We start from the raw sequence: 22908 nt of genomic DNA, 5'->3' as shown, positions 1-22908 counted from the left end.
CCGCCCCTCCCCCACCCGGTTGGCAACACCTCCCACCGGGGGACAATCGCGGTCACCCCTTAATCTCTCCGTTCCTCTTCTCGGCTGTCCTCCCTTTCCGTTGTCTTCTCGTGTCCCAAACCACATCCTGGGGGCCGCCCCCCTGCAGTGTCCTCAGCCGGGCCGGTGCCCCCCGCGGCTGGGCCTGGAAGCCCGGGAGCGCGGCCTTTCTGCCCCGGGCCCACCCCTCGGCGCCGCTGATTGGCCGCTCCTGGGCCATCCCCCAGCCCGGGGCCGGCAGGGTCTCAGCCCGGCGGAAAGTTTTCTGCGCTGGGAGGAAGTTAGAAGTTTGGGGTTTCTGAGAAAGCAGCTCCTGTGGCCGCGGGGGTCTGGGTGGCCATGGAGGAGCCCCCTTTGCGAGAGGAGGAGGAAGAAGAGGAGGGGGAAGGGGACGAGGCTGGGCCCGAGGGGGCTTTAGGCAAGAGCCCCTTCCAGCTGACCGCCGAGGACGTGTATGACATCTCCTACGTGATGGGCCGCGAGCTGATGGCCCTGGGCAGCGACCCCCGGGTGACGCAGCTGCAGTTCAAGATCGTCCGTGTCCTGGAGATGCTGGAGACGCTGGTGAATGAGGGTAACCTGACGGTGGAGGAGCTGAGGATGGAGAGGGACAACCTCAGGAAGGAGGTGGAGGGGCTGCGGACAGAGGGCTCGGCGGCCGGCCGGGAGGTGAGTGCAGGCAGATAGGGCCCTGCGGGAGCAGCCCGGGCTGCGTGGGAGGGAAGCATCCAGTCCTCGGATGAGAAACATTCTCAGTTACATTCACCAAGCGCTTGCTAGGTGCTGGGCCCTGTGCTGAGTTTGCTCTGAATCAGGGGCTTCAGGCCTTTTTGACTTGACCTAGCGCAGAGACTCTCTGCTCCGAACCCACCAGGAGTGTTGGTTAAAGCACAGATTTCTGGGCTCTGGCCCCAGGAGTTGTTGATTCAGCAGTATCACCAAAAGATGGCCGTAAGAATGTTCTGAGCACCTTTATTCAGAATTTTGCCAAACTAGAACAAGTGCCACCGAAGAATGGATTTTAAAATAGTGTGATCCCACAGTGGAGTACTACGGGGCAGTGAAAAAGACCAGACTGCTAACACACACAAGCATGTGCGTGACTCTCACAGACATTACACTAAGGCACAGGATCCAGGCACATAAAGGCACACTATATATTTATGCGAAATTCAAGAACAGGCAAAATTATCTCGACTTATAGAAGACAGGTTGATGGTAGCCCCAGTTGGGAGGGGGGTTCATAGGGAGCTTATCTGGGTGTGATTACATGGGTGTGTATCTATGTTAAAAATCATCAAGAAGCGCCTGGGTGGCTCAGTCCGTTAAGTGCAAGACTCTTGGCTTTGGCAAATACCTAATTAAAAAAAACAAAAAACAAGGAAGTGAAGAGATATTTTTTAAAAAATCATCAGGCGATAATCTCAAGGTTAGTGCATGTGTGTTATGTCTCCATTTGACAAATTTACCTGTTATAGCACTTTCCAGTATTGATGAAACAAAAGTTTTAAGAAACAATTTATCTTAACTCACCCTTATTAAATATGATGCACAATCACACTTGCCTCTTCCTTTTTTTTTTTTTTTTTTTTTTAAGGTTTTACTTACTTGTTTGTTAGAGAGAGAGTGTGTGTGTGCATGAGCACACAAGCAGGGGGAGCAGCAGGCAGGGGAAGAAGCAGACTCCCCGCTGAGCAGGGAGCCAGACCTGGGACTCCATCCCAGGACCCAGGGATCATGACCTGAGCTGAAAGCAGACGTTTAACCGACTGAGCCACCCAGGCGTCCCTTTACTTGCCTATTCTATTTTATTTATTTATTTTTAGATTTTATTTGTTTATTCGACAGACAGAGATCACAAGCAGGCAGAGAGACAGGCAGAGAGAGGAGGAAGCAGGCTCCCCGCCAAGCAGAGAGCCCGATGCGGGGCTCAATCCCAGAACCCTGGGATCATGACCTGAGCCGAAGGCAGAGACTTTAACCCACTCAGCCACCCAGGTGCCCCATTGCCTATTCTATTTTAGATTCTTGTTACAATTGATTAAATCAATATGAATTACTAATCTCTCTCCAGCCATACTTTAAAAAAAAAAAAAAAGCTTTTTTAAGTGGACTATCTCATTTAGTCCTCTTACTATCAGTATACCCGTTTTACAGAAACGACAGAAAACGGAGGCATGGGACAGTTAAGTGATTTACCAGAGGAATACTGCAAGTAAAAGGTACAGGCAGGATTTGAACTCTGAGATGCCAGTCTTCACCACTGCACATGGCATACAGACATTCGACCTTGTTTGTTGGAATGACATTTGATGAATGATTGCACCGTGCTGGACCCTGGGGCACCAGAGGTAAATTAGACAGGGACTCTGCCCTCCCAGAGCTCCCGTCTAATGGGAGACGTAAGGTACCCCGCCTCCAGAACTGCAGTACAAGATCACAAACTGAGAAGCGTGCCAAGAAAGGGCAAGAGCAACAGGGTTGCTGACATTCGCAGGGAAAAAAGAGTGAAGGTTTCTGGTCACTTTCCTGGTAGTTATTCTAGGTTCGTTTGTCCCCGTGACGACTGTGCTTGTATACATTTCTACTTTACTGTCCCTCATAAGAGATAGTTGAGCATTGTGATGCATAGCCTGGCTTTTGAGACTCAGGAGAAGTCGAGTGACTTGTTCAGGACGGCTCCGCTCACGGTCTGAGCTCATCCCAGCCACCTCCAAGCCCAGGAGCGAGGATATAGAAGGACCCGCACCGCCACGGACCGTGTACCGCGTGCTCTGGACCTGGGTCATTTCCTGTGTGGGGCACAGCGGACAGGCTTTATCAGCCTGCGGTGAGATGGTATTTTCCTCCCAAACCACGGTGTTAAGAACAGGGGTGGGGAAAGGAGCAGAGAGAATGAATTTGTTCAGCACCACGAGGCAGTTTGTAAAAATACACCTTCTTGGTTTTTTTCAGGGTTTTTAAATTTTTAAGTTATTTTTAATTGCGGTAAAGTACACATAAAATTGACCACCCCAGCCGTTTTTAAGTGCACACTTAAGTGTTATTAAGTACACTCACCTGGTTGTGCAACCATTCCTCTCCATTCCTGCCCGAATTCTTTTCATTTTGCAAAAACGAAACCCTGTCCCCAGTAAACACCAGCTCCTTACTCCCCACTCCCCGTCTATGTTCTATCTCTGTGAACTTGCCTCTTCCAGGTGCTTCATATCAGTAGAATTATATGGTATTTGCTCTTCTGTCACTGGCTTATTTCATTTAACATAATGTCTTCAGGGTTCATCCACATTGGGGTGTGTATCAGAATTTCCTTCCTTTTAGGGGCTGGATAGTATTCCATTGTGTGGATCTTGGTTTATCTATTCACCTGTCGATAGACACCTGGGTTGCTTCCGCCTTTTGGCTAGTGTGAGTCATGCGGCCAGGAACTTGGCTGTGTACTGGGGTTCCCTGGTGGCTCAAGTCTGTTCAGCGTCCAACTCTTGACTCGGGCTCAAGTCACGATTCCTGGGTTCTGGCATCCAGGCCTGAGTTGGGCTCCCTACTCAGTAGAGAGTCTGCTTGAGGATTCTCTCTCTCTCTCCCTCTGGCCTTCCCCCTGCTTGCATGCACATGCTCTTTTTCTCTCTCCCAAAAAATAAATAAGTCTTAAAAAAAAATGGGTGTATACAGATCTCTTCAAGTCCCTGCTTTCAATGCTTTGGGGTGTATAGTTAGAAGTGGAATTGCTGGATCCTAGGATAATTCTATTTTTAATTTGTTAAGGCTCTGCTGTGTGGTTCTCCATAGTAAGTGCACCATTTTACATCCCTGCCAGCAGTACCCAAGAATTCCAACTTTCCTACCTCCCTACCACCATTCATTCTATTATTTTGTCCGTTTTGTCTGTTTACAGTAACCACTTTCTTTTTGTCTGTTTTGTCTGTTTACAGTAGCCACTCGAATGGGTGTGAAGTAGTTTTGTTTCCTTTCTTTTTTTAAGATTTTATTTATTTATCTATTTTGAGAGAGAAAGAGGGGTCATGAGTGGGCAGAGGGGCAGAGGGAGAGAGAGAATCCCAAGCAGACTCCACGCTGACCAGGTAGCCCAACCGGGGCTCCGTCTTATGACCCTGAGATCATGACCTGAACCAAAAACAAGAGTTGGATGCCCAACTGACTTGAGCCACTCAGGAGTCCCTTTCCTTCCTTAAAAAAAATAAAAATAAAAAAATAAAGATTTTTAAATGTATTTATTTGAGAGAGAGAGAAGGAGGGAGAGACAGCATGAGTCAGGGGAAGGGGCAGAGGGAGAGGGAGAAGCAGACTCCCCACTGAGCAGGGAGCTCAATGCAGGGCTCCATCCCAGGACCCCGGGATCATGACCTGAGCCGAAGTCAGATGCCCAACCGACTGAGCCACCCAGGTGCCCCTCTTTTTTTAAAAAAAATTTAAGTTTCAAATTCAAAAGGTGCAAAAGCATTTGAAAAATGCCTTGAAAAACTGACCTCCGCACTTCTTTCCATCCCCAGCTGCCCACTCGCCCTCCCTGGAAAAAATGTAAATGATCAGTTTCTTATGTATCCTTCCAGAGATACTTCGTGGAAACAGAAGCAGATATGAACACATGTCTCCACTTTTTACACAAATGGTATGATAACATATACCCATTTCTGCCTTAACATACCATGAAAGGTGAATTAAAGCAGGACAGAGAGAGCTTCCTCGTCTTTTAATGAGGAAAACTTCCATTGGATGGTATTATCAATTGTTCCGCTGAGCGTTCTTAAGCTGAAGTTCTTGGATGCCCAAGGGAATCATTGATTCTAATCCAAGAGGTCCATGCCCTTGCATGGGAAAAAATTATATTTTCATTTTCATTAACTTCCAGCTGAAATGTGTCACATTCTCCACTTGTGAATAGAGACAACAAACTACATTAATATTAGCAATGCCTGTGACGATCACCGATGGAAATCACAGTTATTTTCATGTCCCATTACGGTGTTGTTCACATCTCAAAGTTTCGTTTTTGTTCAGTATTTCACCAGACTTGCGTCTAGCTCACTTTACTTAATCAAGAGGCAGGTATATTAATCATGAATTTGTTTTTAAAAGATTTTGATGAGTGTTTTTTTTTTAATTTTTTAAAAATATTTATTTATTTGAGAGGCAGAGAGAGACAATGAAAGAGAGAGAGTATGAGAGAAGAGAAGTCAGTGGGAGAAGCAGACTTCTGCTGAGCAAGGAGCCCGATGTGGGACTCGATCCCGGGACTCCAGGATCATGACCTGAGCCGAAGGCAGTCGCTTAACCGACTGAGCCACCCAGGCGCCCCGATTTTGATGAGTGTTATGTCTTCTTAGTTGGTCTCCTTATAATTCTGTGCCTTTCATTCTATACATTTTAACACATTGTTTGGAGGAGGCCGCGTGGGCTTTCCCAGGCTGCCAAAAGGGTTCATGGCACAAAAGAAGGTTACGATTCTCTGCTTTAACCAGTCTCCCATCAAAAGATGTTTATGTTCCGACCATTTACTCTTAGCACATACTACACTGAAACCATTTGGCTCCTGAGGGAGATTGTCTTGAGGAAATGGAGGTACTGGATCAAATGGAAGCAGCATCTGAAATTCAGATAAAATGTAATGTTAAATTATACTTCACAGAGGCCAAGGAGTCCCACACCTCCCACAATTAGTGCCGGTGCCCGGGAGTGTTCAAACACCCTGATCCTGGTCAGTCTGATAGCAGGAATGTGCTCACCATTACTGCCATCTCTTTATATTGTGCCTTGTTCTCTCCGTCAGCTGCACAACGTTCCAGTGTGATTCTGCCTTAGTTTTTCCTTAACTGGGCTACTGTTCGTGGACATGTAGGTTGTTTTCAAACAGTTGCTTAAATTTTAGTTAGAAAACATTTCAAACCCATGGGAGAGTTGCAGGAAAAGCACAATGAACCCCTCTACACCTTTCACCGGGATTCAGGTGTTGTCTTCAGTTTTGTGTGTGTGCAGTGTGTAGTATATCTTAGAAGATACACACCAAAGTGTATACACAAAACACATAAATGGGTATGTATGTATGCATATACAGAAACAGTATGTGTCTATATTATATTTTCACGACTAGTTTTCCTCAATGATCTGAGCAGACATTATGTAATTTGCAGGATTAGTAAATGATTAGGTTCCGGGGCACCTGGGTGGCTCAGTTGTTTGAGCGTCTGCCTTTGGCTCAGGTCATGATCTGAGGGCCCTGAGATCGAGCCCCGCATCTGGCCGGGAGCCCGTTTTTCCTTCTGCCTGCCACTCCCCGGCTTGTGTTCTCTCTCTCTCTCTCTGTCAAATAAATAAATAAATAAAATCTTTAAACAACAACAACAAAAAATTAGAGTCCTTTACCCTGAATACTTCAGTGAGTATCCCACAAGACATACTATTGCACAGCCGCAAGTAAATGACCGAACTCAGAGGGAAAAAGTGACAGGATACGAAGACCTAATATATTACCCCTATTCAAAATGCACAATAATGTCCTTACGTCATCCTTTTTCTGGGGCAGGACCCAGTCCCAGGTTACACGGTACCTTTGGTTGACACATCTCTTCAGTCACCTGAGGAAGCGTTCCTCAGCTTTTCCTTGTCTTTTTACGACCTTGACTTTTTTTTTTTTTTTTAAGATTTTATTTATTTATTTGACAGAGAGAGAGAGAGAGAGCAGGAATGCAAGCAGGGGGCAGTGAGAGAGGAAGAAGCAGGCTTCCCACTAAGCAGGGAGCCTGATGTGGGGCTCGATCCCAGGATCCTGGGATCATGACCCGAGCTAAAGACCGACGCTTAACGATTGAGCCACCCAGGCGCCCCACGACCTTGACATTTTTGAAGATTATGGATTGGTTGGTAGAGTGTCCTTCGATTTGGGTTTGTTCTGAGGTGTCATGGATAGATCCAAGTGATACGTGTTTAGCAGGAACAGCCCTGAAGCGATGCTGGGTCACAGTTCTTACTATCAGGAGGCACTTGTCTCCGTTGGCCATTATTGGTGATGTCAATTTGTAGCCCTTGGTTAATGTGGTGTCTGCAAGATTTCTGCACTATCTAGGGCCTTTTATTCCTCTTTGTAATTCATAAGTACTTGTGGGAAAATACTTTGAAACTGTGGAAAATATTCTGTTCCCTGACAGGCTTTCACCCAAAGTTTTTAGATCCATTCATTAGTTTTCTCTGAATCAATCATTACAAAGTTGGTTAAAAAACGATGTTGGTTTTTTTTTTCTGGTAAAGATTTTATTTTTAAGTCATCCCTACACTGAACATGGGGCTTAAACCCACAACCCCAAGCTATGCACTGAGCCAGCCAGGCATCCCAAAAGGATGATTGTCTCACTCCCTCATCTTCTACACGCATTAATTCGTCTTCTGCTGTAAAGCATAGATTCCCTCTTCTTTCCCTGTTTTAGTCAGAGTTCTCCAGAGAAACAGAACCAATAGTGGATATAGCTATCCATATGAAGAGGAGAGATATTTGAGGCCTTGGTTCCTACATGTATGGAGGCTGAGACAGCCTTCAGTCTGCAAGGTGGAGAGCCAGGAAGTCTTAACGAGGGCGGGGGGCCATCAGTGTAAGTCCTGGTTTGGGACCAAAAGCCCAAGGACCAGGAGTGTCGACGTCTGAGGGCCCAGGAAGGAGGATGTCCCACATCAACAGACAGAGCTCAGAATTTACCCTCATTCCTCCTTTTGTTCTAGTCAGGCCCTCAGTGGATTGGATGATGCCCGCCCACCCAGCAGGGAGGGCCATCTGCTCTTCTCAGTGCATCGGTCCAAATGCTCATGTCTTCCAGAAACATCTTCATAGACACACCATGAAATCATGTTTAACCAGCTAGCTGGGCAGTCCATAGCCCAGCCAAGCAGACAAAAAATTAACCATCACATTCCCATTAATTAACTAATTTAAATTTTTATTTTTTTTTTTATTTTATTTTTTTTTTTAAAGATTTTATTTATTTATTTGACAGAGAGAAATCACAAGTAGGTAGAAAGGCAGGCAGAGAGAGAGAGGAGGAGGAAACAGGCTCCCCGCCGAGCAGAGAGCCCGACGCGGGACTCGATCCCAGGACCCTGAGATCATGACCCGAGCCGAAGGCAGCGGCCCAACCCACTGAGCCACCCAGGCGCCCCTAATTTAAATTTTTAAATTTTAAGTATGAACTCCTGAATTCTCTTTTTATTCAAAGGGTCATTGTGATTATTTATTCCGATACTCAGCTTGTTCTCAGTCTGGCCGGTGGGAGCTCCTTCAGACTGTCGTTCTGATACGCCTCCATCCCTTACACCAGGGAACATTCCAGGTTCATCTCACGGTTTCCCTGGTCCAGCCCTGGCATCGGCCATTCTCTCAAGGAGCCCTGGTTCTTTTCTTTGGGAAATGGTGCTTAGAGCTCTTGCTTCTTTACCATTCGCCAATATCTTTCCTTACAGGTAGACCTGGGACCGGACAAAATGGTGGTTGACCTGACAGACCCCAACCGACCCCGCTTCACTCTCCAGGAGCTGCGGGACGTGCTCCAGGAGCGCAACAAGCTCAAGTCCCAGCTGCTGGTGGTGCAGGAGGAGCTGCAGTGCTACAAGAGGTGGGGCTGGGCTGCCCCGGGCACCCCGCACCGCCGGGCTGGCTCTGCCCGCAGCTCCTTGACACACTCTGTCTTTGTCCCTCCGTTCATGTGGCCAGTTTATGGAGACCTGCTTGGTGCCAGGCCCTGTTCCTGGCCCCGGGCTATAGCAGTAAATGAAACAGAGGCAGTCCGTGCTAGTCTAGGGGGAGGATAGGCAAGTGACAGGTCTGAGATGGACATGCAGGGTGGTGGTGGTAAGTGCTCCAAAGACTGGAAACCAAGGTGACGGGGCGCCTGGGGGGCGCAGTCGGTTGGGTGTCCGGTCATCATCTCATTTTGGCTCAGGTCATCATCGTGGGGTTGTGGGAGCGGGCCCTGTATCACACTCCTTGCTGGTGTGCAGCCTGCTTGAGATGCTCTCTCCCTCTCCTTCTGCCCCTCCCCCTTCTCTCTCTCTCTCTCTCTCCTTCTCTAAACAAAACAAAAAAAACAAGGTGACATATGGCAGCAAAGGACTGGGGGCTGGAGGAGGGGCCTGTTTTATTTTTATTTTTTAAAAGATTTTATTTATTTATTTATTTAGTTGACAGACAGAGCTCACAAGTAGGCAGAGAGGCAGGCAGGGGGTGGTGAAGCAGGCTCCCTGCTGAGCAGAGAGCCTGATGCGGGGCTCGATCCCAGGACCCTGGGATCATGACCTGAGCTGAAGGCAGAGGCTTTAACAGGGGCCTGTTTTACATGGGGTAGTCAGTGAAGACCCCTCTGAGGCGAATGACAAGAAGCAGCCGACCTTGGAAAGATCGGTAGGGCAAGAGAGGAGTGAGAAGCCCTAAGACCCTGAGCGGGGAACCACCATCTCCATTTTGAGAGACCCAGCATGGTGGAAGCTGGAGCACAGGTAGACAATGAGAGAGGTGTGCCTAGTGAGCCCCGGGAAGGATTCTACTTTTATTGGAAGGGTAGTGAGGAGTCACTGGAAAGTTTTAATCAAGAAAATGACAAGATCTGGTTTACTGCTTGCTTTATTTGTGTTTATTTTTTTGTTTATTTTTGTTTTAATGAAGCTCCATGCCCAGTGTGGGGCTTGAACTTACTAACCTGAGATTACGAGTCAGAAGCTCTACCGACTGGGCCACCCAGGCGCCCCCGATTTAGTGTTTTAAAAGGTCAAATGTGAGGGGCACCTGGCTGGCTCCGTTGATAGAGCATGCAAGTCTTGATCTCCGGGTCCTGAATTCAAGCCCCCGCATTGGGTGTGGAGCCTACTTTTTTTAAAAATGGGGGAGGGGCCCTTGGGTGACTCCTTAGTTAAGCGCCTGCCTTCAGCTCAGGTCATGATCTCAGGATCCTGGGATCGAGCCCCGCATCGGGCTCTCTGCTCAGCAGGACGCCTGCTTCGCCCTCTCTCTCTGCCTGCCTCTCTGCCTACTTATGATCTCTGTCTGTCAAATACATAAATAAAATTAAAAAAAAAATAAAGCTGAAAAAGATCACAGTACACGCACCTGGCTGGCTTAGTCGGTGGAGCACACAGCTCCTGGGGGGTGGGGGGTCACGAGTTGGAGCCCCGTGTTGGGTATAGAGAGTACTTAAAAATAAAATCCTAAAAAAAAAAAAATCCCATCAACACGTGTAAGGAATAGGTTGTAGCACCAGCAAGAGAGGAAATAGGAAGCTGTTGACCTGTTGGGTTTGCACTTTGCTGTATCCATTTGCACCGTTTCCCAAAATGTTTCCTTTCGTGTAAGTGCTTCCCGAAAAGGGGACTCGGAAGGAAGGAAGGAAAAAGAAAGGGGGCTGTGTGGTCGAATGATTCCGGGAAACTGTTGAGTTAAACAAAGCAGATTCCCTTAGAGACAGAAGAAGGAAAGCCCAGGAGAATAAAAACTCGGGGCCAGCTAATGTTTGTCCACGCACCCCGCGTGCCAGGCGCTCTGCCCGGTGTATTGCAAGCATCAATTCCGCTAGTGCTCACAGCAAGGTGAGCTAAGGTAGTGTCATCTCCAAGGTGTTCTACGGTTCATGAAGGTCAGGTCACCTGCTTGAAGTCCCCGAGCTGATGGTGGCAATGGTGAGATGTGACCTCAGACAGCCTGATATCAGAGCCTGTGCATTTAGTTATCGTGCCATGTTTGGACTCTGAAAGTTTAGAAGGAAGAAATATGCTGACTCAGGGGCATCCTGTGCGGGGCTCAGTCAGTGAAGCATCTGCCTTTGCTCGGGTCATGATCTCGGGAGCCCCAGGTCGGGCTCCCTGCTCAGCCGGAAGCCGGCTTCTCCCTCTCCCTCTGCCCTCCCCCCGCCCCGGACTCAGGCTCTGTCTCTGTCTCTCAAATAAATAAATAAAATATTGAAAAAATAAATAAATCCATTCAACGTAGGATCCCTGAAGGAGGAGCAGTACAGTAAAAATATTCTAGCAAGCCAAATCCAAAAGGGCTGAGTTCTGCCGACAGGAATTTAATCGCCTTCCTTCTGCTGAGGTTGGAACCATGTTAATGGAAAGACCTGTCTTCCTCTCATCGAATAAGTGCTTCAGACACAGGTAGTTAAGGACAGGATCAGCTGAACTGGGGTTTGAGCAGCTTGGTAGCGAATAGAGCGACGTGCTTTCTTTCCAGTTTTGAATTCCCAGAGAGCAGCAGCCGTGTACTTCCCATCTGGTAGAGGACAGCCGATGGCAGGATTCTGTTTACTCACTTGGGTCCTGTATTCTGGAAAAACCAGCCTGTTAGCTGAGGTAGTCTCCTAGCAACTGCATCGGTTCCGAGGTCCAAGGTCGTACCAGTGGTGGTTTTTCCTTGGGGCGGATGTGGTAGCCTGCTCCTGAAGATGGCCATAGTTTTTCCCATCCTGCGCGCCTTCTGCAGTGAGCCTTTTCCACCCCCTCAAGAGGTAGAGTCTTATTTTTCTTTCTTCATGAGTCTGGGCAGCCCGGTGACTTGCTTTGAGCGATGGCATGTTGTGGAAGCGATGCTGTTTGGCTTCTGAGGTTAGGGGAGGCCTGTTGCAGCTTCCATTTTGGTCTTCGTGGAATGCTTGAGATCACAGTACTGTAAGCAAGCTCAAGGTAGTACCATGGAGACGTCACACAAAGAACAGAGGTGCCCCAGCAGACGGTCCCAGCTGTGCCCAGCCCCCAGGAGACCCACCAAGCCAACCATAAGAAATGGAGCCACCATGGGAAGTCATAGATCTTCATTGTTTAAAATCACTGTGGCTTAGGGTTTAGATAACAACAGATAATAGAAAAGGGGGGGTATTAATAATAAATTAATGATGCATTAATCCTATAATAAATTATAAATAATAATATTAAATAATAAGAGCTCCCTCTTTGCAAAGGAGAGAGAAGGATGAAGCCTGCTGTCTCAAATTTTTTTTTTTTTAGATTTTATTTATTTATTTGACAGAGATCACAAGTAGGCAGAGAGGCAGGCAGAGAGAGAGGAAGGGAAGCAGCCTCCCCAGTGAGCAGGGAACCTGGGGCTCAATCCCTGAACCCTGAGATCATGAACTGAGCCGAAGGCAGAGAGGTTTTAACCCACTGAGCCACCCAGGCACCCCTCTTTGTGGCTTCCTGCACACACCAAAGAGGGGAAGCCCTCAGACATGCCTCTTACAAGGGCTCTAATCCAACCATGGGGCCCCCACCCTCTTGACCTCTGACCTCATCCAAACTTAATTGTCTCCCAAAGGCCCCATCTCTAAATAACATTACATTGGGGCTTGGGGCTTCAATACATGGATTCTGGGAGACCCAATCGGTCTGTAGGAAGGGGAAACACCACAGGTATAAACGAACCAGCAGATGCCACAGCAAGAGACCTAAGTGCAGTTAATAAGCAATGTATGAAGTATTTCGTACACTGCCACATTGCGCTGTGGTCAGCCTTCTTTTGGTGGCAAGTGACAGAAATCCAATTCAAACTAGCTCAAGTACAAAAGGGAATTTATTAACCCACATAGCTGGGAGGGATCGCGCAACTGCTTGCAGAAATAAAGAAAAAAACCTGCAGCTTGGTCCTCTCTCTTTCCTCCTTGCTTCTCGGCGTTTGGCCTCATGGTCTTGTGTTATAGACACACCTTATGGGAATCTTAGGAAACGTGGCTGCTGGCAGTCCCAGCTGGACAGATAAGAGAGAACAGCTTTCTTCCAGCTTCTGCAGGTCAAGTCCGGGGGAATGCTCTGGTCGTCTTTAAGTCAGCTGACCTCAGCAGCTTATCAATCAATACAAATTTAACTCTTATTACCATCTGACTTACTATAGCTTTTATTTTACTTAATTTATTTGTTTAATTTTTAATATATTTTTTAAAGATTTTATTTATTTATCGGGGGGGGGGGGGAGAGCAAGCACAGGCAGACAGAATGGCAGGCAGAGGCAGAGGGGGAAGCAGGCTCCCTGCGGAGCAAGGAGCCCGATGTGGGACTCGATCCCAGGACGCTGGGATCATGACCTGAGCCGAAGGCAGCCGCTTAACCAACTGAGCCACCCAGGCGTCCCTGTTTAATTTTTAAAAGATTTTATTTATTTATTTGAAAGAGAGAGAGCACAAGTGGGAGAGAAGGGGCAGAGGGAGAGGCAAAAGCAAACTCCTTGTTCAGCCAGGAGCCCAAGGTGGTGCTCGATCCCAGGACCCCAAGATCATGACCTGAGCTAAAGGCAGATGCTTAACCGACTGAGCCACCCTGACGCCCCAACTTATCTGTTTATTGACTGCTTCTTTCCCCAATGGAAAAACATAAATTTGCATGATAGGAGATAATTTCATCTGTTTTGTTCACTGCTCTAATGTCAGGTGCTACGTATTATCTCACTTAATTACTCGATCCTGGGAGGCAGTTACTCTTATTGTCCTAATTTTCCTTTAAAGATTTGATTTATTTATTTATTTGTCAGAGAGAGAGAGAGAGAGAATGCATGCACAAGCAGGGGAAGCAGCAGGCAGAGGGAGAAGCAGGCTCCCCACCGAGCAAGGAGCCTGATGTGAGGCTCGATCCCAGGGCCCTGAGCTGAAGGCAGACCCTTAACGGACTGAGCCATCCGGAGGTCCCTCTTAGTATCCTCATTTTATTGATGAGAAAAACCAAGGCTTAAGGTAGAGAATTGATATGTGACCAAATTCCTAGAAAGTGGAGAAGCTTGAAGTACTAGCCAAAGCATTTAGACAAGAGAAAGAAAGAAAGAAGAGGTATCAACATGGGAAGAAGCAGGATCTCTCTGATTCTAACTTTCAATGATACTACTATAATTATTATTATTATTATTATTATTAAGGCCCTTTACTTTCAGAGCTGCTCAGACAGGTCTGCAATAAAACAGTCCTTTTATTCGTCCCCTTTTCCCCAGTGGTCTGATTCCACCAAGAGAAGGCCCAGGAGGAAGAAGAGAAAAAGACGCCCTTGTCTCCAGGACCAGCAAGGCCAGCAGTAACAAGGAGGAGAAGACAATCATCAGGAAGCTGTGAGTTACTTGCTGCTCCATTGCCACCAAATCACTGCCGAGGGAAGGAGTGGAGGCCCGAGGAGGCTGGCCAGCGACCCCGGGTGGGGACATCCTGGTTGGTGGTGCTACGGCTGATAGGAAAATTCGGGGATGGACTTTGGTGAGATCTGTGAGGCAGTCGTCTAAGCACTTGACCTATACTAATTCCTAGACTCTTCACGGTGCCCCTGGGACGTAGGAGCGGCCACATCTCCATTCTACAGGTGGAGAAACAGATACTAGGGGGCAAAGTAATTTGCCGGAGGTTACCCAGATGGTAAAGAGTAAAGTCAGGATTTGAACCCGAGAAGTCCAGATTCTACAATACTGCCTCCCTGGGATAGAATAATACTACAAAACAACAAGAATTATTAGAGTTTAAGGAGGATTCATGGGGTCTTGGCTCAGTTGGAGGAACACGTGACTCTTGATCTCGGGGTCATGAGTTAGAGACCCATGTTGAGTGTGGAGATTACTTAAAAAAAGGGGCAGGGGTGCTGATTCATTACCTCTCTTACCTCCAGCTTTTATTTTTTTAAAGATTTTATTTATTTGAAAGAGAGAGAAACAGCACAGGTGGGGGGAAGGGCAGAGGGAGAGAGAGGAGGCTATGCGGGTAGCCCAATGAGGGGCTTGATCCCAGGACTCCGGGATCATGACTCCTGCTGAAGGCAGAACCTTAATTGACTAAGGGACTGACCCGCTCTTATTTCCAACTTTAGGGGACCCTGTGTCTCCCATTGTTGGGACATATAATGTGATTTTCTTTGAATACGTCTTTGTGTTTATGTTCCCTTGTTAATCCCTCATTTCTTCGGGTGCTAAGGCTCAAACCATAGAATGTGGGGTCTTTTTTTTTTTTTAATTTTTTTATTTATCTGACAGACAGATCACAAGTAGGCAGAGAGGCAGGCAGAGAGAGAGAGAGAGGAGGAAGCAGGCTCCCCACAGAGCAGAGAGCCTGATGTGGGGCTCGATCCCAGGACCCTGGGATCTTCACCTGAGCTGAAGGCAGAGGCTTTAACCCACTTAGCCACCCAGGTGCTCAGAATGTGGGTCTTGTTTAAAATTCAGATTCTCGGGGCACGTAGGTGTCTCAGTGGTTAAAGCCTCTGTCTTCATCTCAGCCCAGGACCCTGGGATCGAGCCCCACATCGGGCTTTCTGTTCCGTGGGGAGACTGCTCCCCTCCCTAGCCAGCCTCTCTGCCTACTTGTGATCTCTGTCTGTCAAATAAATAAATAAAATCTTAAAAAGAAATTAAAATAAAAATAAAATTCAGATTCTTGGGCACCTGGGTGGCTCAGTGGGTTAAGCCTCTGCCTTTGGCTCAGGTCATGACCTCAGGGTCCTGGGCTTGAGCCCCGCATCAGGATCTCTGCTTGGAAGGGAGCCTGCTCCCCTCCCACCTCTGCCTACTTATGATCTCTTTCTCTGTCAAATAAATAAACAAAATCTTTAAAAAAATAAAATAAGGGCACCTGGGTGGCTCAGTGGGTTAAGCTGCTGCCTTCGGCTCAGGTCATGATCTCACGGTCCTGGGATCGAGTCCCACATCGGGCTCTCTGCTCAGCAGGGAGCCTGCTTCCTCCTCTCTCTCTCTCTGCCTGCCTCTCTGCCTGCTTGTGATCTCTCTCTGTCAAATAAATAAATAAAATCTTTAAAATAAAAAATAAATAAGATAAAATAAAATTCAGATTCTCAGAAGTCAAATCCAGGATGAAGCCCAGAAATCTGTTATTTCTGATAAATTCTCTGGGTAACTCTGATGTAGAGAACCCTTGGATTACACTTTGAGAGACGCCTTCTCAGCCGACAAGCATCAGTACAATGAGGCACGCCTTTCCCTCTTGCTCCATGAAGCAAACAGCCCATTTGCCTTGGCCGCTCTGGGAATGTCTGTCCTGGTGACAAGTACCAGCTCCTGACTCCTCGGGCAGAACTGAGAAGCAGCTTCGGTCAGGGACCTCAAATGCCTGGGGGGTGGAACGGGTGGGGGGGTTGCTGGGTGCCTCAGTGGTTAAGTGCCTGCCTTCAGCTGAGGATCCCAGCATCCTGAGACTGAGCGGAGACCTGCTTCTCCCTCTCCCTCTGCCTGCCGCTCCCCTTGCTTGTTCTCTCTGTCAAATAAATAAATAAAATATTTTTTAAAAATGCCTATGGGAGGGGCGCCTGGGTGGCTCAGTGGGTTAAGCCGCTGCCTTCGGCTCAGGTCATGATCTCGGGGTCCCGGGATCGAGTCCCACATCGGGCTCTCTGCTCAGCAGGGAGCCTGCTTCCTCCTCTCTCTCTGCCAGCCTCTCTGCCTACTTATGATCTCTGTCTGTCAAATAAATAAATAAAATCTTAAAAAAAAAAAATGCCTATAGGAGGGGCGCCTGGGTGGCTCAGCTGGTTAAGCGGCTGCCTTCAGCTCAGGTCATGATCTTGGAGTCCCCGAATCGAGTCCCGTGGCGGGCTCGTTGCTCGGCAGGGAGTCTGCTACTTCCATTGACCTCTTTCCTCTCATGCTCTTTCTCTCTCAAATAAATGAATAAAATCTTTAAAAAAAAAAAATAAATTAAAGTATCATTTCCCATCAGAAAAAAAAAAAAAAAAAAAAATGCCTGTGGGGGCCAGGCACTTAATGTGGATGAGCGATGGGGGGTGTGGGAGGGACTCTTGCCAGAGTCCTGGCAAGAAACAAATAGCACGCTTAAAGGGAGTGACTGAAAAGCTTTAAAGAAGGGACATCTTACAGATGTGAGCAGGGTTAAGGGAACCAGCAAGGGACAGAGAAGCAGCCCAGCATGGCAACGGGAGTGCGGGACCTAGGAGGGAAAGGGGAGGGCGTGGTCAGCAGCGGGACAAGTCAACCAGTAAGACCAGGCCTGGTGGGGAGGGAGCCGGGGCATCAGTACACCGCCCCCACCCCCTTAGGGCCCCTTAGAGTTTGAGCCTGATACAGCAAAAATAAGCTGTTTGTTCTGTGCACATGCTAGCCTGAGGTCATGTGTCTGATGAGCATGAGGCCACAATTTCATGGGCAGATGAGCTCTTTAATTGAATAAATGAATGAATAGCTAAAATAGAATGAATGAATGAATGGCTTTCTGAGGAAGTAGGTCGTGCTAAGAAGGGTTTTGGGCTTTATCCTGAGGGCAGTGGGGAACCACGGAGGGGTGTGAGGCGAGAAATGACTTAGTCAGCTCTGTAGAGCGACATGGTCATTCTGTCTGTCGTCTGAGTGGATTGCAGGGGCCGGCAGGAGGGCCGTAGTGCTCATCGTGGTGACTTGGAGGGGAGGGGGGGTGGCTGGCAGTGCAGGAGATGAGGAGTGTCGGGATTAGGAACATATTTGGGGCAGGATGACTAACAGATAGCAGATGGGGGGAGGAGCTGAGAACAACTCCCAGGGTCCTGGCATGAATGACGAGGCGGGGGTGATGTCACTTCCTGAGACAGGGAACAGGCGGGTGGGGGTGATATGTACAGGCGGAGGGGAGGACGGCTGAGCCCTGAGGCCTGGATCCCAGCACTAGTCCAGGGCCCGCCCCAGCCATTGTGGGCAGAGCTGCTAACCTCGCTGGGTGCTCGGGGGCTTCCGGCAAGAAGCACCAGCCTCTTTCCCCATCACTGGCTTTCCAACCCTCCAGCCAGCGCTGGGTCTTTCTCACAGCTGCAGATTGAACTTTGTGATCAACCCCAGAGAGATTTCTTCCTTTCCAAAACTTTGCATAGGACAGGGAGAAACACTGAACGTTTGGTAATCAGGTCTCAGGGGATATCTAGGTTTTCTCCATGAATTTATATGCCGATCTTTATTCGCTGCGACGATCTGTTTTATAATTGTAGGTAACATGAATGCTTCCTCCACAATAAAACCTCCTGAAATTAAGGGGAAAAAAAGCTCAGACACCATTTTTCCTCATAGCCCCATGCATAAGTAGACTCTGGGTTCAACTCCTGGTTCTGCAACTTACTATGTGACCCTGAGCCTGTTACTGAACCTTGAAAGACCTCAGTTTGCTAATCTATAAAATAGGGATATTGGGACGCCTGGGTGGCTCAGTTGGTTGAGCAGCTGCCTTCGGCTCAGGTCATGATCCCGGGGTCCTGGGATCGAGTCCCGCATCGGGCTCCTTGCTCGGCAGGGAGCCTGCTTCTCCCTCTGCCTCTGCCTACCTCTTTGTCTGCCTGTGCTCAGTCACTCTCTCTCCCTCTGTCTCTGGCAAATAAATAAATAAAATCTTAGAAAAGAAAAAAAATTTAAAATAGGGATATTGAGGGCACTGACTTCATTGAGGAGTTATGAGTGTGAAATGAGCTGGTAGATGGAAACCCCCAGAACAGTGCCTGCCCCGTCCCTGAGCCCTGAGCAAGTGTTTGAGTCAGTGGCCCGCAAGAGCCTGTTTCCGATTCTGCAGGGTTCTGAGCTCCCTGCTTCATTCTGTCTATACCCTTCTCTCTCTACACCCAGGTTCTCCTTCCGATCGGGGAAGCAGATGTAGACCTAACGGCACGATTGTGAGGTTCTTGGACTCAAGAAGGCGAGGCACCAAGACTTCCAAACTCCTCTCTCAGCGCCACGCAGACTCACTGCACTTGCTCACCTGTTTTCCCTGAAAGTCACCAAGGAGGAAGGAGGTGAGGCTCTCTCGTGATCATTTTTTCCCCAGGCCGCAGAGCTGGACACCCCTGAAGGCTTGGCTAGGGCCTGGGAAGCGGCACAAAGAAATCAAGACAGCAGAAGGAAAGCAAAACGAGGCCCACTTCCTGCTGCACGCCCGCTGCTGGGAGGGGCCTCTGGCGTGCAGATGTGCGTTCTGCTTGTCTGGTCTCACAGATGACCTGGGTCTTTAGCAGCAGCAAATTTCCTGAGCCCAAAGGGAATGAGGAGGAGAGAATCCAGGAAAAAATGGTATCAACATTCCAGGGATGATTTCACGGATACTTAGTGAACATTCGATTTTGCTAACATTTCTTTACATGATTTTTGTATTAAAGTGAAATGACTTTTATACTTTCTCGGAGTGTTTTAGAGTGGTGTCTGGAGTTATGTGACCTTGTATAAGGCGCTTTAACCTTTCAGAGTCTCGGTTTCCAAATCTGTGAACTGGGTGTGTGTATTTTGCACATTTATATGCTGGTGTATATTTATTTCAGTGATTCTGTGTGATGCACCAGGATTTTGTGTTGCTATGAGAGGGGGAAGAAAAGCTGCAAATTATTATTATTATTTTTAAAGATTTTATTTATTTGGGGCGCCTGGGTGGCTCAGTGGGTTAAAGCCTCTGCCTTCGGCTCAGGTCATATTCCCAGGGTTCTGGGATCAAGCCCTGCATTGGGTTCTCTGCTCAGCAGGGAGCCTGCCTCCCCCTCTCTCTGTGCCTGCCTCTCTGCCTACTTGTGATCTCTGTTTGTCAAATAAATAAATAAAATCTTTAAAAAAAAAAAAAGGTTTTATTTATTTGACAGAGAGGGAGACAATGAAAGCACAAGCAGGGGAAGGGGCAGGCGGAGGGAGAAGCAGACGCCCCACTGACCAAAGAGCCCGAAGTGGGGCTTGATCCCAGGACCCTGGGCTCATGACCTGAGCTGAAAGCAGACGTTTCACTGACAGAGCCATCCAGGCATCCCTTATTTCTTATTTTTTTAAGATTTATTTATGTATTTGAGAAAGAAAGGACGAGCAAGGGGAGGGGCAGAGGGGGAGGGAGAGAATCCCAAGCAGACTCCGCACTGAGGATGGAGCCCAAATGTGGGGCTCGATCCCACACCCTGAGATCATGAGCTGAGCCGAAATCAACAGTCAGGTGCTTAACGGACTGAACCACCCAGGTACCCCTATTATTACTATTATTTTTTTTTTTTTTACAAAAGTTCCCAACTAACCAAAGCATCTTTTTTTTTTTTTTTAAGATTTTTTATTTACTTATTTGATAGAGATCACAAGTAGTCACAAGAGGCAGGCAGAGAGAGAGGAGGAAGCAGGCTCCCTGCTGAGCAGAGAGCCCGATGTGGGGCTCAATTCCAGGTCCCGGGATCATGACCTGAGCCGAAGGCAGAGACTATAACCCACTGAGCCACCCAGGTGCCCCCCAAAGCATCTTTTGTTTAAAGATTGATTGATTGATTTTAGAGAGGGAGAGAGAAAGAGCAACCATGGTGGGGAGGGGCAAAGGGAGAGGGAGAGAGAGAATCTTAAGCAGACTCTGCACCCAGGTAGACCTTGACACGGGGCTTGATCCCACAACCTGGTGATCACAACCTGAGCTGAAACCAAGATTCGGATGCTCAACTGACTGCACCACCCAAGCCCCCCTCCCCCCCAAATAACCAGACCATCTTGAGAAAGAAGAACAAAGCTGGAGGTATCACAATCCTAGGTTTCCAGATAGACCACCAAGCTACAGTGATCAGAACAGTCTGGTACCAGCACAGATCAACAGAACAGAAGAGAGCCCAGAAATAAACTCATACTTACATGGTCCGTCAATCTATGATGAAGGAGGCAAAAATATACAATGGCAAAAAGACAGTCTTTTTTTTTTTTTTTTTTTTTAAAGATTTTATTTATTTGTCAGAGAGAGGGAGAGAGAGAGCGAGCACAGGCAGACAGAATGGCAGGCAGAGGCAGAGGGAGAAGCAGGCTCCCTGCCGAGCAAGGAGCCCGATGTGGGACTCGATCCCAGGACGCTGGGATCATGACCTGAGCTGAAGGCAGCTGCTTAACCAACTGAGCCACCCAGGCGTCCCAAGACAGTCTTTTTAACAAATGGGGCGAGGAAAAGGGGACAAATTATAAAATCAAGATGCTATGGATTTTAAGGCTCGTCCTGACTTCAAAGATATTAAAGTGTTGGGGGGGGAATGCATTTAGGATTCAGCAAAATAGTCTGGAGAGAACGGATGGCTGCACTTTGCAAAGAAACGAACAGACCTGCTGAACATGTCCTGTGAGCTGGTCGTGCTAGTGACTGGCCCTGGCTTCCTGAATGTTCCACCGGCTGTGTGGAACAGCTCAGGGAGGTGGGGACCGGCACTCACGCACTGGTGTACAGATTCAGAAAGTGAAACTCAGAGAGATGAAAGTGCATGAGGTCACGGATCTAGGAAGTGGCTGCCCCAGACGCACAGGCGGGGCTGATTCTAAGGCCTGGGTTCCTATCTACAACATCCAACGTGTCCCTCTTCTCCAAAAAGCATTGATGTTAATGAATACATGTCTTGCCTGCAACACTTGGAGGACCTTTTGCTTACATCCTTGCTGTACCTCTGTGGGATGGGTGTCGTCATTCCGTGGACACCCAAGGTGACACGACAGTGGGACTAAGAGATTCGTCCAGGGTCCAAGCTCCGAAGGGGTAGAAGTTGGACCCAAACCCAGAGAAGTTCCCCTTCTCTGCCTCCCGAGAAACACAGGCCCTGCAGAGGCCAGTCCAGAGCCTTCGATCAGGGGCTCCTGATTTCTGACCCCAGATCACGGTGCCCCTCTTCACAGGGGGGAGGCAGGAGAAAGGTGTCTGCGCCTTGGACGTGAGAGCCAGCTGGGAAAACAGATCTATGGGTCCTGCCTTCAGAACCCCCACGCAGAGGCTGGGCAGACCGCCCACAGGGGCTGCAAGACCACAGAACAGAATGTGTGTGAGTGTGTGGGGGGGAGTGCTGTGTCCCTTACAGGAGTGCAGAACAGACTCAGCTCCTGGGAATGACATGGAAAGTCCATCCCCGAGGCACTAGCCTTACATCCTACAGCCCCAGCGACGGCAGCCCACTTCCCTATCCCTGAGCCAGTCTTGCTTTGGTTTCCATCTCCTTGTCTCCGGGCTGTAGGACAGCCAGAAAGTCTGGAAGGAGACAGATCATTGTGTGTTGCTGTCCGTAAGGCATTTATACATAACACCTGCCCTCCCGGACCTGGGGGATCCCCCTGTACAAACGTTCAGCTGCCTCTTTCTCCCTCGTGGAGCTAGATAAGGCCAGAAAACCCTACTCCGAAAGAAATGTCAAGTTAAAACAGTCTCTCCTGTGTATCCAGGGAGAGACCGACTTTTAAAGAAGGACAATAAAGAACGCTCAGATTTTAGCTGCTCTTGATCAGATCAGACACTGGGCTGTCGGAGTTCCGAAGGTAAGTCCCGGGAGCGTTTCTCCTGGAGCTGGGGCCCCGTGTGACCATGGAATGTGCTAGAGCTCCTTCTATGCCACAGGCTTCCTCCGCCAAACCCAGCACCCGGAGGAACTGGCTGAGAAGTGGATTTCCAAGTCAGGTTTCACAAGGCACAAGAAGTGGTTGCTGTAGCGATCGTCTTTAAAAAATGAGTAGGTTGGGGCGCCTGGGTGGCTCAGTGGGTTAAGTCTCTGGCTTTGGCTCAGGTCGTGATCCCAGGGTCCTGGGATTGAGCCCCACATCGGGCTCTCTGCTCAGCAGGGAGCCTGCTTCCCGCTCTCTGCCTGCCTCTCTGCTACTTGTGATCTTTATCAAATAAATAAATCAAATCTTAAAAAAAAAGGAGTAAGTAAATACAGCCGCTAAGTGTCAGAGTTCGGAGGCTCTTTGCGATCAGTCCCAGGCAAAGTTTCTTCCTTCCTTTCTTTTTTTTAAAGATTTTGTTTATTTATTTGGGAGAGAGCACAAGTGGGGGCAGGGGGAGGAATAGAGGGAGAAACAGACTTTCCACAGAGCAGGGAGCCCAATGCGGGGCTCGAGCCCTGGACCCTCAGATCATGACCTGAGCCGAAATCACAAGTCAGACACTTAACCAACTGAGCCACCCAGGCGTCCTGAAGCAAAGCCAAGTT

The 22908-nt window shown here is 48.4% G+C and overlaps 1 protein-coding gene across 1 annotated transcript; it reads left to right on the top strand.

Annotated features, from left to right (window-relative positions):
- Nucleotides 1-98: 98 nt before the first annotated feature.
- On the top strand, nucleotides 99-19131 carry RILPL2 (Rab interacting lysosomal protein like 2). Its single transcript, XM_059139707.1, has 4 exons — nucleotides 99-708; nucleotides 8503-8654; nucleotides 13991-14104; nucleotides 18584-19131. Exons 1-4 carry the CDS (start codon nucleotides 379-381, stop codon nucleotides 18612-18614), a joined length of 627 nt encoding a protein of 208 aa, XP_058995690.1. The 5' UTR covers nucleotides 99-378; the 3' UTR covers nucleotides 18615-19131.
- The last annotated feature ends 3777 nt before the right edge of the window (nucleotides 19132-22908 follow it).

The sequence above is a fragment of the Mustela lutreola genome, chromosome 11, assembly GCF_030435805.1.
Source record: "Mustela lutreola isolate mMusLut2 chromosome 11, mMusLut2.pri, whole genome shotgun sequence".
NCBI classification, from domain to species: domain Eukaryota; kingdom Metazoa; phylum Chordata; class Mammalia; order Carnivora; family Mustelidae; genus Mustela; species Mustela lutreola.
Note: the sequence above shows the minus strand (reverse complement) of the source record. Positions and strands in the feature narration are given on the sequence as shown.

Excerpts from the sequence above, each read along its gene's own strand:
- RILPL2 (XM_059139707.1), top strand. The coding sequence starts at position 379 with ATGGAGGAGCCCCCTTTGCGAGAGGAGGAGGAAGAAGAGGAGGGGGAA. Across the intron at positions 8,655-13,990 it reads GAGCTGCAGTGCTACAAGAG|TGGTCTGATTCCACCAAGAG; the intron begins GTGGGGCTGGGC and ends CCTTTTCCCCAG. Across the intron at positions 14,105-18,583 it reads AAGACAATCATCAGGAAGCT|GTTCTCCTTCCGATCGGGGA; the intron begins GTGAGTTACTTG and ends CTCTACACCCAG.